Source organism: Sinocyclocheilus rhinocerous, unplaced genomic scaffold (assembly GCF_001515625.1).
Source record: "Sinocyclocheilus rhinocerous isolate Xijiao unplaced genomic scaffold, SAMN03320098_v1.1 scaffold2145, whole genome shotgun sequence".
Lineage (NCBI taxonomy): Eukaryota > Metazoa > Chordata > Actinopteri > Cypriniformes > Cyprinidae > Sinocyclocheilus > Sinocyclocheilus rhinocerous.
The window spans coordinates 850353-865348 of NW_015670983.1; the positions used below are offsets into that span (position 1 = coordinate 850353).

At 38.2% G+C, this 14996-nt stretch overlaps 1 protein-coding gene across 1 annotated transcript in view; it reads right to left on the minus strand.

Moving 5' to 3' along the window:
* The window catches only part of kcnq2b (potassium voltage-gated channel, KQT-like subfamily, member 2b), a 45438-nt gene extending 31063 nt beyond the window's left edge, over positions 1-14375 (minus strand). Inside the window, exon 1 of the mRNA XM_016546618.1 lies at positions 13952-14375. Within this exon, the coding sequence (XP_016402104.1) occupies positions 13952-14244 (293 nt within the window). The 5' untranslated portion in view covers positions 14245-14375. The remainder of the gene's footprint in view (positions 1-13951) is intronic.
* Positions 14376-14996: the final 621 nt, after the last annotated feature.

Here is a 14996-nt window from a genome sequence, read left to right on the forward strand (position 1 = left end):
CACGAGGACACCAATCGTTCCCCATACGGGACACGAGTAGTTTTCCAGTGGGACGAAACAGGCCTCCAGGTTCAGGATCATTACGTTTAATGTGTGAGAGAAATCTTGCATTAACAAAAAAACATGAATTTGCATGGGTGGTTTTTGTGCTGTTAGAGCCAGTCTAGCTGGCTAGATTTGGTCAGCATGATCTTTCTGATTTACCTGGTTAAGACTAGTAATCCATCATCCAACACACAACATATGATGTGACAGTAATACTAGACAAACTATTAATTGTATCATTATAGTTTATATTGTCAAGGTTTATGTGTAAACTAGCTGTTACATAGATGTATTCTGTTTTAGTTATTTCAACCCATCAGATCATACACACTGCAAAAAAAAATCATATATTCTTAATTACTAATTTCCAGTTAAAATATTAAACAAAAAAATTGTAAAACAAGATGAATTAGACATTATGAGTTTTAAGTTACCCAGCGACAGTCTGAAGCATCACCAAGTACAAGACACCACCCGTGCAGTCTGTGGAGAATCAACAACTGGCTGATGATCTGAATGTGTTTTACTGCTGGTTTGAAAAGCCCAGTCTCACACCCCACAGCCGCTCTGATCTGCACTTCTCTTACCAAAAAGAAGTATACTTCAAGTTTATTTTATTAAGTATACTTCAGTAAAGTTCAAGTATATTTTTAAGTATACTTTATGTAGTAAGTATACAAATATCAGTGTACTAGTAGTATACTTGTAAGTATACTTGTAAGTGGTATTAGGCCACGACTGGGAAGTCGTGGCCTAATGGTTACAGAGTCAGACTCGTAACCCAAAGGTTGCGGGTTAGAGTCTCGTACCGGCAGGGATTGTAGGTGGGGGGAGTGAATGTACAGCGCTCTCTCACCTTCAATACCACGACTGAGGTGCCCTTGAGCAAGGCACCGAACCCCCAACTGCTCCCCGGGCTGGCCACATGTCACGTCACTAAGTGTACTATTTCAATACTCCTTGAGACTAAATTGGCCCACTTTCTAGTATATAAAAGTATACTTTTAAGTGTACTTTAAGTATAACAGTAGTAAACTTGGAGTACACAACTAGTTTACATATATGTTTTTAGTTTGTACTGGAACTATACTAAAAGTGAACTGATAGGTATACTGATAGTTTACTAATTAAATACTTGTAGTAGCATTCTTGACCATGAAATGGATTCAGAATGAGAATCAAAACGTAGATGGATTCGATCAACACCCCAAAGCTCTTCATGGGTCGACATTTTATTCCATAACGTTACACAGTTTTGATGCTGTTTTATGTCTGATGATCGTGTTAGATTACACGTGGAAGCATCTGTTGTTTCGGTTTCTTCTTCGCTTGTGTTTTGGAAATTCTGTACAGAAGATGTGTAATAGCGCCCCCTACCATATAACAATGAAAACATGGATTCCCGGAGCACAAGTATAGCTCATATATTTAGACTTTTTCTAAGTATAAGTCAAGTATACTTAAATGTCATTTTAAGTATACGTCTGAGAAGTACATAAAGCACATTTCTGATAAGTACATAAAAAGTAGACTGAAAGTATATTTTCCTATTTTTAGTTTAAAAGAAGTAAACTAATAGCACACTTGAATAAACTTCTTTTTCATAAGGGTTCACACATTCACCTACCTCTCCTGCAACCCCCTCCCTCTCTCTCCCACCATTCAACCTGCGCTTAAGGACTGTGTAGAGGATGTGAACCCGGGTCTTCAGAAGACAGAAGACTAGGAAAGCTTCAGGTCCAGACGGTGTTTCACCTGCCTGTCTAAAAGTCTGTGCTGACCAACTGTGCCCGATCATTACACAGATCTTCAACAGATCATTGGAGCTGTGTGAAGTTCCCTGCTGCTTCAAACGCTCCACCATCATCCCGGTCCCCCAAAAACCCCAAATCACTGGACTTAACGACTACAGACCTGTCGCTCTCACGTCTGTGGTCATGAAATCACTTGAGAAACTGGTCCTGGCCTACCTGAAGGATATCACTGGACACTTGCTGGATCCTCTTCAGGTCGGTGGATGATGCAGTCAACATGGGACTGCATTACATCCTGCAACACCTCGTCAGACCTGGGAATTATGCACGGATCTTATTTGCGGACTTCAGTTCGGCCTTCAATACCATCATGCCTGACCTTCTCTCAGACAAACTGACCCAGCTCTCCGAGCCCACCTCCATCTGTCAGTGGATCACCAGGTTCCTGACAGACAGGGAGCAGTTAGTGAGGCTAGGCAAACTCACATCCAGGACTCTCACGATCAGCACTGGCACCCCTCAGGGATGTGTGCTCTCCCCACTGCAGTCATTGAGTCTGTCCTGTGTTCGTCTATATAATTTTTTTCCAAAAAACAAAACAAAACAAAAAAATACATAAAAATAAATGAAGAAAGTCACTGTCTGAGACGCAGTCATGACCACTGACCATTCATTTAATCGCCCCATAACTGCAGTGTGAGATGTTCCTGTCTTTGATTAGTCATTGATGACCAGTACACACACACACACACACACACACACACACATGATCTCACATTTGATTGTACTAATAGCACACAGGATGTCCCATGATGGTTTTCTTGAGATAATTGAACTGCCCCTCACAGGAAGCTGCTGTATTTCCGTTCGTTCACACTAATTGATGCATGACATGTGTGTTTCCTCATCTACGACTCTCATATTGCCTTAATTTGCTCCTTCAACCGTAGATCTCTGATTCACACTAAATCAGCCAGACAGGATAGAAAAATCAAGAGATAGAAACTACATTTACATTTCCTGAATGAACCAGCAGTGATGGCAGGGAACCAAAACACTCACACACACACACACACACACACACACACACACACATGGTTTTCAGTGCAAACAAATGCATGACTAATCAGTGAAGTGACGTGACATCTGGCCAAGTATGGTGTTCCATACTTGGAATTTGTGCTCTGCATTTAACCCATCCAAGTGCACAGAGCAGTGAATAAACATACACACACACTGTGAACACACACCCGGAGCAGTGGGCAGCCATTTATGCTGCGGTGCCCAGGGAGCAGTTGAGGGTTCGGTGCCTTGCTCAAGGGTCTCACCGCAGTCGTGGTATTGAATGTGGAAGAGAGCGCTGTTTAAATTAAGAAGAGATTGCCACAATACATCATGCAAATATGCAAATGTAACAGGAGATTCCCTACTGAGGGAACTCAAACTGCATCCTCTAGCGGTCGCTATGGGGAACGCCTTCAACATGACCGGTGTCGGAAGCAAATGTCTAAACATCATAGGCAACAGTACCGGCGCGAACACAGTATAAAAGAACACGTCATCCTCTTCTTCGTCTTCAGGGACTGTCTTGTTTGAAGCGTGCATTCTAAGAATGCTGAGAATGCTGTTCTTTCTTTCATTCACATAATGGCGAGCACTAGTAAGACGTTTAAGCAGTGTGCGGATCTGTCCTCGTTTTTGGACACCTGACAACACACACAATCTTTGCGTCTTGTGTTTGGATGAACAGCATGCATGCAATGTCCTCTCCCCTCGCTCTGGTGACCTCTTGGGGTCTGTGGTCTATTAAACCTCCCTAATTAGGTTCTCCTAATTCTACAGCCTCCTGGATCCTCTCACGTCTCTAGGTCGAGCTGGTGCTCTCAGGTGGGGACAGGAGCTTGACTCTATCCCCCTCATGCCCCTGAGGGCTACTGTGGGTATTAGAATGATAGAACCATAGATAGAACGAAAGTATGTATATATTGCAGTGTGTATTGTATCACATGGCCATCTTCTCAGAATCCTCCTTTTGTCACACACAAACAACTCATGAAGCTTAAAACAATTAAACAAATGACTAAACAGCAACAGGAAGCATTCATGAGGACATTACAGTCAAGAGCTTCACAGACATTAGGGTCAGTATGAGACACACCCGAATGAATACCGGAGTCTATTACCACACAACACAACACAAGCTCAGACTCAAAGAAAATCACATTACACTCTGAACGATATCAGTGACATAAAATACACTGAAACTCAAAAGAATCAAATGAAGAGATTTATGTCTCATGAACATCTATCTATCTATCTATCTATCTATCTATCTATCATCTATCATCTACCTACCTACCTACCTATTGAACGTTGCTTTTTAAAGTTACAATTTACAGTTCTTAGTTTTTCTGTTCATTTAATTCCACTTCCTCACATTCAAATTCAAATGGCAATTCTATCTCCTGTTTGCTACATCAATTCAAATTCAATTCAAATTCAGGAATCGATTGAGTCGTCTGAGTGCATACACACACACACACACACACACACACACATAAATTAGCACGCTCATTAAACCTCCTGCGTTAATGTTTCTTTTTTAATTTACTGTTTGATTCTCGAGTCGCAGGCCTGGTGCTCCAGGAGCTTCTGATTACAGTAATTACAGCTGCTATGAGACTAATGACGTGCTGCTCATGACGGGACGCTGCCGCTCCTCACAACCCTCTGAAGACCTGTGACAGGCACAGCCATATATAATCAAATCCTCAAATATAAACTGCAATGGTTTGCTGAAGACGCTCAAACAAAGCTGAGCGGAGCAGATCTGTCAAGATTTCAGAAACAAGAGAAACAAGATAAGAGTAATAAAGTGATTAAAGGACTCTCGATAAGAACCGATGCTCAGATTCAGCGTGTTTCCTTCAGCGCTTTACTAATACACGACTTAAAACCAGTGAAGACCTGCAGCAATATTCACTCACAGATCAGCACTTTGGACTTCTTAGGAGTTAAAACTTAAAATTTGAGATTTTTCAGTGGGCGTATACCTTACTGGGCAAAGTTTTTATTTGTTATTTTTTATGTTCTTGAAAGAAGTCTCTTCTGCTCACCAAGACTGCATTTATTTAATACAGTAAAAACAGTAAAATTGTGAAATATTATTACAATTTCAAACAGTTGTTTTCTATGTGAATAGATGTTAAACTGTAATTTATTTCTGTGATGAAAAGCTGAATTTCCAGCATCATTACTCCAGTCTTCAGTGTCACATGATCTTCAGAAATCATTCTAATATGCTGATTTGCTGCTCAACAAACATTTTGGATTATTATCAATGTTGAAAACAGTTGTGCTGCCCAATATTTTTGTAGAAACGGTCACACATTTTATTTTTCAGGATACTTTGATGAACAGAAAGGTCAAAAGAACAGCATTTATTTGAAATAGAAATATTTTGCAACATTATAAAATGTCTTTACTGGCACATTTGATCAATTTAATGCATCCTTGATGAATAAAAGTATTAATTATCTTTTTTTAATCTTACTGACCCCAAACTTTTGAATGGTAGTGTATCGCAGTTTCCATAACATATGAATCAGATATTTTCAACATTGATAATAAAAGAAGATGGAAAAAAAGTTGACCAACATTGTCCTGTTTCCAGCTCACAATGTTAAAAAATAGATCATTTCAGTCTGACAGAGAGAGGCTGGCTGATATAAAACTAATTTTTTTAGCCCATTAAACCTCAACTAACATTGTAAGTAAAATGCTAAAAATAAAATGAAATGCTACAAATGATGATCTGACCTCTTCTGTTCTACCTGCATAATAAACACACAGTGTTACAGAGTGGAATCAGCAGAGAGATCTAAACGCTTTTAACAAGAACACGAGCACTATGAGCAATCGATGGCGTCACAGGTGCATTTCCACCTACTCATGACCCTCACACACACACACACACACACACGGCTCTCGGGAAATAAACCAGCGTGTGTGTGTGTGTGTGACAGTGATTGAAAACACTCTAATAGCACATGACAGCACTCGTTACAACAGTCCTTTCTGAAGTGTGAAGGTGGTTAGAGAAGCATATGACACACGCTCATCTGTATGCCGCTGTCTTAAAGTGACAGTACACCTACAAACCATCATTCAGTCATCATTTACAGAGCAAGAGAGCATAAAAGGGTCAGTTTTGAAGAACGAATGCATTTAAGCATTCAAGCCTGATGGACTACTTTTAAGATATTTTATGATATTTCTGGTCATGTTTTAGTGTTATTCATCATGCATTTTCATTACTTCTGTGTCCCACTGAAGACGGATTTGGACATGAGAGTGAGTTTTTCTTTTTTAGTGATCTCTTCCTTACACACACTCATTGAATGTATGTGTTCAGTAAGACTATGAAACTGAATTTGGAGGCTGAAGGTCCTGAGGGTTTCTCGGTTGACCGATCTGTCAAAACTCTTTCACTCGGCTGAGAGAGAGAGAGAGAGAGAGAGAGTGAGAGAGAGAGAGAGAGCCCCACAAGTGAAGAGGATGAGTATGCGGAACGGAGCGGGACACACCCGACAGAAAAAGAGAGAGAAAACGAATATACGGCTACTGTTTTACCACAGTCATGTCAAACACACACACACACACACACACTTATTACAGCCTTTCTATATAGCTGTATTCTTTTTTTCTCATTTTGTTTATAAATTGTAATTTCTGTTATGGTTTGCATACAGTGATTGCTTTTCTTACCAGTAAAAATAAGATGTTATGCTAATGGTGGAAGGAATCAGTTTTCATGCTTCTTAAAGGTACAGTCTCCCAGAAATGAACCCAGAAACCACACGTCATTCAAAAGTACACAAAAGTACTTATAATAATTAATATTAATTTTAATGATCAAATTGTGCTTAATTTCCCTATATCAACATTCTTTCTATTCATATGTTATGTTATTAATATATTACAGTTTATATACATATATAGACAAACCACTGCTTTTAATTATCTTTCTGGAGGGGAAAGTGTTTGAATATTAATTGCGGCAGGACATAAAGCATCATATAATGAACAAGATGAATGATAAGAGGGTTTTCTATTCATTCTCCTTTGTTATAGTCCATAATTCTACATTAATGCTCACATGAAGATTAACTCCAGACACCTCAGCAGATGAGAGAATGATACAGAAACTACTGAACTGCATATATGCTGCTAAATATAAGAAAACATAATTATATCAGTAAAAAAAATCAGGAAGCTCAATTCTGCGACCTACAACACCATCAAAAACGCAAGGTGCAGAAGACATGCTTCTTTATGGTCAGTGACATGTCAGTGTGTGTGTGTGTGTGTGTGTGTGTGTGTGTGTGTGTACTTTATGAGCACGTTAGGACAGTGTGCTTGATTGATGCTTTTCTCAGGGTTGTGACACACATGCTGCAATAAATATAGTTAATAAACCACTAAACTGACCCTGATGAGCATCTAATGCATCATGAAAGCAACAGATGTATATACAGAGTTATACATATATATATATATATATATATATATATACATTTTTGGTTAAATTAAATTAAATGATATATATATCTTTTTTTTTTTTTTTCATTTAATTGAACCGAAAAATTTTTTATTTAATTGAGATATATCAGATATTCAATATATCAGATAATTTTATATACATTTAATTTTATTTAAATTTACAAATTTTTAAATACATAAATAAATATTATGAGTGTGTGTTTGTGTATAATTGAAAAGCAACAGGAAAATGGGATGCTTGATCATACAAAACTCCATACAAAAGTTGCCAGGATACTGCTATGTGGTTGCTAGGGTGTCCTAGATGGTTGCTAGGTGGTTCCTGTGATATCCAGTGCTCTATTATCCGACACTTATTGATTCTTGATGACACAATCATGCACATCCTCTTTCATTCAGCTGATCTATATGTAAATGAAATAATGACAAAGGCAATCTGTAATAAACACATGCACACATATAAACGCTCACATATGATTTATTCTCACAGTGTGAAGGAATCGCATGGGGAGGTTTGTAACTTCATTTCGATCATTAAACTTCCTGCCGGTTGCAGCTGCTCTGGTCATTTAAATGGACCGAAGCCAAAGACCAGAACAGACGGCTAAATACATGCTCACACACACACACACACACACACACACACACACACACATCAACATTCATGATGAAATGCATTGCTCACAGCTTGTCAAACACCTCAAACCAACATAACAAAACTAAAGATCAGTGTTTGCTCAAGAACAATCAAGATCTGACTCATTCTGGAATAAAACGTTCGGTCCAATCAGTTCCTGATGGATAAAATACACTTTTATCTCCAGTTTCACTCAAAAAAATATGTAATTTTACAAAAGTAAAATGGGATGCAAAATGCAAACGCTGTTTCATGTTGACTTCATCTCAGGCTGTTGTGACTGAAATAGCAGCTTTCAGATGGTGCAATTCAACCCACAAAACAGCAACAGCATAATTTTACTCTGCAGAAAGCGAAAGGCCTTCATTTATGCTGTTTCATGTTGTTTTTCCCTCGAACCAGACGTTTGTTCTTTGACCCACAAAATTGGGCTTTACTTCCCCGACTGACTGACGGAGTGACACTGAGCTCTGCATGAAGACACACAGTCCTCTGATTCACTTTAAATGTCCCACAACCTGCAGCCAGACCGACATTTTCCTTTTACTACAAAGAGATGAGTTCACCTCTAAATGTTACACTACCAGACAAATTTTGAAATTATTAAAATGTTTAATGTTTTTGAAAGAAGTCTCTTCTGCTCACCAAGTCTGCGTTTATTTTATCAAAATATGTCAAAAAATTGTGAAATAATATTACAATTTAAAATAGCTGTTTTCTATGTGAATATATATTAAAATGTAATTTATTTCTGTGATCAAAGCTGTATTTTCAGCATCATTACTCCAGTCTTCAGTGTCACATGATCTTCAGAAATCATTCTAATATGCTGATTTGCTGCTCAAGAAACATTTCTGATTATTATAAAAACATGGTGTTTGTGGATTAAAAATTCATCAAGGATGCATTAAATTGCTCAAAAGTGACATTTATAATGTTACAAAATATTTCTATTTCAAATAAATGCTGTTCTTTTGAACTTTATTCATCTGTGAATCCTGAAAAATAAAATGCATCACAGTTTCCACAAAAATATTGTGCAGCACAACAGTTTTCAACATTGATAATAATCAGAAATGTTTCTTGAGCAGCAAATCAATGGGTATTAACCAGAAAACTGCTGACGCTGGTTGCAGAAAGACAGCAGCGATCAAAAGGCCACATAAGACACGAGTTTTACAAAACAATGTCGTCACATGAGGGACGTGTGTGTCATGTTTGTCTGTTCCCACAGCGAGATGATGACCAAATTCATCAGGTCAGCATCACAGAGGTTATTCTTCACATGCTGAACAAACTCACTCACTCACATAAGACATTTTCTACTTTTGGTGAGTAAATGAAGACGGTATAAAAGTGCATCTTTTTCACAAACACGCTAGTGAAAACTAAAACACCTGTCTGGAAAACTACACTGTTAAAAATGATTGTAATTTTAATGATACAATACTGCAGTAAAAACCTAATAATTGGTTAATGATAGATTTGCATATGGTGCAAAACTGCACTAAATCTAACAGGACATCTAATGGGAATTTTACAATAAAATACTGTTTTGCGAAAAGAAAAAAAAACATAACATTCCTTGTGTGACAGCTTACATTTGGATTGTTTTTCATTGAAATAACAGTTTCTTCTTATCAGTTATGTACATTAGGGTTTTTACAATATGTTACATTTTATGCTATTAATCTAATGCTTATTGCATTATTTTATGGTGTTTTGCACAACACGGTGCACCTTCTATATATTAATGTTTCAGCATGTGGGAAAGCTAACTGTTAGTATATTATAAAAGGTACAAAGCACATTTTAATAATTTGGTACATTAACTATTACAGTTAATGCAATATACATTTTTAAAATTTAAATAAAATTTCAATCTACAACACTTAAAATGTCATATTTCATATTATTTATTTCATAAATCATATTTTCCATGTTAAGGTTCTGGCAACCACAGCTACCATTTTAGTTTTTTACCATAAATTTAAATTTTGTTTATTTTTTTACAGTGCACGATAGCTTCAATTGCATTTTCTTTGTGAAGTACTCACATCGTTTGACTTTACTGCTGTTATTTGGTGAACATCAGCACCTCTAAAACATCGTGACAGTGGCAGTTTTGAGTCATTTATTTATTTAACTCATCCTCTCTGGTTTCCAAACTGTCTACTACGATTAGCAGTTTTTGCTGACTTGAGCGTGTTACTCTGCAGTTGTCTGCCAGCGTGTTTCATTCTCATACACGACACGGAAATGCAGCGGTTTAGACTCATCTGCAGCTAAAATACAAGAGTGCAGAATTTCAGAACATTTCAAAAACACCTTATTATTGACTACAGTCCTGTTCCTGCTGCCAAATCAACACTTGGGTTTCTAGCTTAAAATATAGCATTACGTATAGCATTTTTATGGCATGGAAAGAAAGCTTTGGAGGAACCATGAAGAAACGAATCCTGTATCTACACCCACACAACTGCTAATTTGACCAGATATAATCCAGATACTCAGGATTCATGATAACATTGACTAATGAGTCCATTGTTTAATTAAATATAATTATGATAAAGAGTTAACCAGATAAAGAGAAACAAGTACAGTACATCACATAGAAAGGAAAAGACTGCACATATGGAGAAATGGGGAAAAAATGATTCATTTTCAGCTGTGAAGACAAACAGATAAATAAAGATGGCAAAAAGACAATATGATTGGTTGGTTTTCATTAGAAAGACTGTGAAAATGGCAAATAAACAAAGACAAAGTCATTATATTAGAGACCTGAATGATAAGAAAATAACATATTAATATAAGTTTAATATGCACTATTCATTTATTAATTATTTCACCATTAATTAAGAGAATTAAGAACACCATTAAGTGTCCATGTTGCTGTTTTGGGCTGTTTGAGGTGGTATTTTTTAGATGTTTTAACAAAATCACAAAAAAATATGCGTATTTTAACATTAAAAAAAAATCACAAAATAGTCCAAAATGCAACAAACAGACGAGTACTGCTATAAACACTGGTGATTTAACCCTTCGTTTTTGAGTGAAAAAAGCATTATTTGTGAATAATTTTGGCAATAATCACTCAAAATCTGAGTCGCATAAGCTTAGACTAATGAGGCCTACGATCAATCAGTTCCAAAACGAAATACAAAACCTGTGCTAACTGAAAGAAAACATGTTAATAAAAAGATTTAATCCAATATTTGGTAATAATATAGCATAACAAGAAATGCATAAGCAATTTTTGTATGCCAGTCAATTTTTACCAGAAACACCACAAGGTGGGAAAGAAAAAAAAGCACAAAAATTATAATTTTTTGGGAGGTTGTGATACCCCGTGTGAGCAGTAAGTCAGTAAGTTTTAGTCCAATGCGATTTTTTTAAAGAAAAAAAAATCCTCTCCAGGTCAAAATGACCGCAACTTAACAATTATGATGTTTGTGCATCTTTGTTTAACTATAAATGATCTTGCTTTTGATTTTTTGACCTAATCTCAGAGTTTTTTATGTGAACTGAGTGTAAATGCTGTTCCTGCTCATGCATCTGTGTCTCAGGACTGCTGTGAGATTCACGGGAGCTGTTCACAAGCTGCGGTGCTGAAACCAGCGCCTCACATTGCCTTCAATGAGCTGCAGACTCACGCTTAATTGAGTGAGATTAGACGCGGTCGGAGGGTAATGCTGTGAAGATACGCGCACTGGTATCGCCATACGCTTCAAAACAGGGTCGCTTGTGAGCACGTCTACATCTGCAGCTGATATCACCAAACATGCTGTAAATACATCATTAAACTTTGATATATAATAACCGATAATGGTATGTACCCGAAGGTACATTAATCATAATAGTCAGTTAGTACCGTGGGACATCTTAAAGCAATGCCACAGTACATGGTTGTAATGGTGATGCATGGAAACTGATCATAAGCAGTATTTTCTGTTTCAGTTCTTGATTAAACAGTGTTTTTATAGCATGTTTCGGTGATTGTTTGTCATTCTGCCGTCGGTGTGTCGCTCTGATTGTGCAGCGGTTGATGCTGATCACAGGTTAATAATAATACAGGACGAGTTACAAAAGATGAATCCAAATCTGGATGAGGAGAGAATGAGAAACAACGCAGTTTCACATGAGCTCTGGACAAGCTAAAACAAGGTAATTTGAAACTAAATCTCTTACAAGGTTGAGCTGTGCCTCTAAATGACATTAGATTGGATTTCTTCAGCTTGTAACAAGAACCTTCAAACACCAACACATTGTGAGCATGAAATCTGAGCACGAAAAGATTCTCTGGGTAAATAAAATCTATTAATATCACAAAACAAGCTTTCAGAGTGATATAATGAACCACCAACAAGTCACACAGAACCATGTTCTGTTGCTAAAACATTCTTCAATTAAACAATTGTTACTGCGTTCACTTTGGTGCTAAACAATCCTGATTTTAGACTTCATGAGTCTAGTGCAGAAACCTTCAACACGATGATCTATTTCATCTGGATACTAAACTGAACTATTAATACCATTAAGAGCTTTAAGAAATCTTCTTAGATTGATAGGAGGAAAATGCGCCATCTTCAATTGCTAAAACAAGTAATCATCGGTCAAATGCATGAAATGCGCAACAAATGTGCAGCAGATAACAGTTCATGGTCGTGTATCAAGCCTTTTCTATGCAGAGCAAGATCCTAAAGGACTTTCAGCCACAAACACAATGATTCATTTCAGTACAAAAAGGTTCAGATATGACTCTAAATCCAACTATCCAAATAAACAAAGCGTTTGACAATCCTTTAAGATTGATACAATAAACTAGCAGAAGAAATGTCACATCATCTTCTATTAATACATCAATCCTGCCGCTTTATGAACATGACAAACATGAAACGCTTTTCCACAAGGAACAGAAAGCAAAAGATCATTTAGCCTCAACACAATGATCATAAAAGGGTTCTCTGGGCAGATCTGGCTCTAAAATGAACTATTAATAGGCCTACCATTAAAAAATAAGCAACCAGAAGGATCTGCACCATCTTCTGTTGTGATAACATCTGTCAAATGCATGAAATGCACAACAGAAATGCAGCAGTTCATTGCCGCCTAACAGACCTTCACCATGAAGAACACGAGTCTCGAGCAGAATGACTCATTGCTATTTAAGAGGGTCATCTGGATGGCTCTTCATATAAACAAAGCGTATTTAGAGTGATATATTAAACTATCAGAAGAAAAGTCACATCATCTTCTACTATATCAATCCTGCCACTCAATATGTTAAAAATTAAGCGCTTTTCCACAAGGAACAGAAGAGGAAGGAACATTAAGCCTCAACACAATGATCATTAATCCGGCTCTAAACTGAACTATTAATGCCATTATCATTGTACTATTGCTTCAATCATTTTAGAATGATATAATCAGCAACCGGAAGGAATTGCACCATCTTCTCTTGCCATAACTTCTGCAAAATGCATGACATGCACAACAGAAATGCAGCATATAACAGTTCACTGTCATGAAGAACAAGAGCCTAAAGTCCCAAACAGAACGATTCACTGCAGTATATAAAAGCTCTTTGCATGGGCAGATATTCATCTAAAGCTTTTTGGGAGTAATAGAACAGACAGAGGAAAAGTCACATCATGTTCTACTACTAGAACAATCCTGCCACACTGTAAACATGTGAAGCGCTTTTCTACAAGGAATGATCCACAATTAACACAATGATCATTAAAGGGTTCTTTGGGCAGATCAGGCTCTAAACCGAACACTTAATGTTAAAGAAACACAAAGGACCCTTTTGTTGGAGTGATATAAAAAGCAGCCCCTCTTCTATCGCTCGAACAATCCCGCCACCCTGTAAGCATCTCATCAAATGCACGAGCTAAAGCGAGGTGATGCCCGAGAGCCCCCAGAAGCTCTTTGTTTTGATGGCACTCACACGTAAGCGTGGTAGATGAACGCCCATCCGCGCGGTCTCTCCAGAACATTGTAGAGGAAATTCTGCAGGCGTCGGTAGAACGCGTTGCGCTTCGGCGGCCTCTTCCCGGAGATGCTGGAGCGCTGTCTGCTCAAGATGCTGCCGCGCTTCGTCGCCTCCGCGCCCGCGATCAGCAGCGCGCCGTCTCGGCTCGATTCCGTGGCGCCCGCCTCGAGCCCCACGAAGCCCACCTTCAGCTTCTTCTCGGCCTGCGGGGCGGGATACATGCCGCCGTTGCGGGATTTCTGCACCATGCTGGAGGTGCTGCTGTCGTCATGGAGATCCGCTGGTGCTGATGCTGCGGGTCTTCCGCTCTTCGCCAGGTGCGAGCATCACTGTGCGCTAGAGGTGCGCGGCGCGGAGGGCGTGCGGAGGAACAAGAAGCCAATAGCGACGCGAAGACGATCTGCAGCCTACCTCTCTCTCTCTCTCTCTCTCTCTGTCACACACACACACACACACACACACACACACACCCCCCCTCTACACACACACACACACACACACACACACACACACAGACACCCTCCCTCTTCACTCTCTCTCTCTACAAAGGTTTGACTCTCCCTGGAGAACTAGTTTTGGTGTTGAGAAGGTTATTAGTCCTGTTTGGGTTTCCTAGATGAGCAGGACCTTATAGCCATAAATGTTGTTTGTTTTTATTTTAAATCCAGATTTAATGGATAAATGCCCTTTCTATGGTTTAATTAGCTGGTTTAATTTGGTCGCCCTGCTTGATCTCAAAACCCTCTGAAACCAGCCTACAGACTATAGCCTGATTAGGCCGATTTATTTATTTATTTAACAGCAGGTTAGGAATGTTTTTTATTTTTTTAATTTGCACTTATATTGCATGACCTGTTTGGGGTTTTCAAAGGCAAGCATAGGACACTGACCTTATAGCCGCCATAAATGATGTTTGTTTCCAAAACCAGATTTAATAGATAAATGCCCTTTCTGTAATTGCTTATGATGGTTTTATTAGCTGGTCGCACCTGCTTGATTT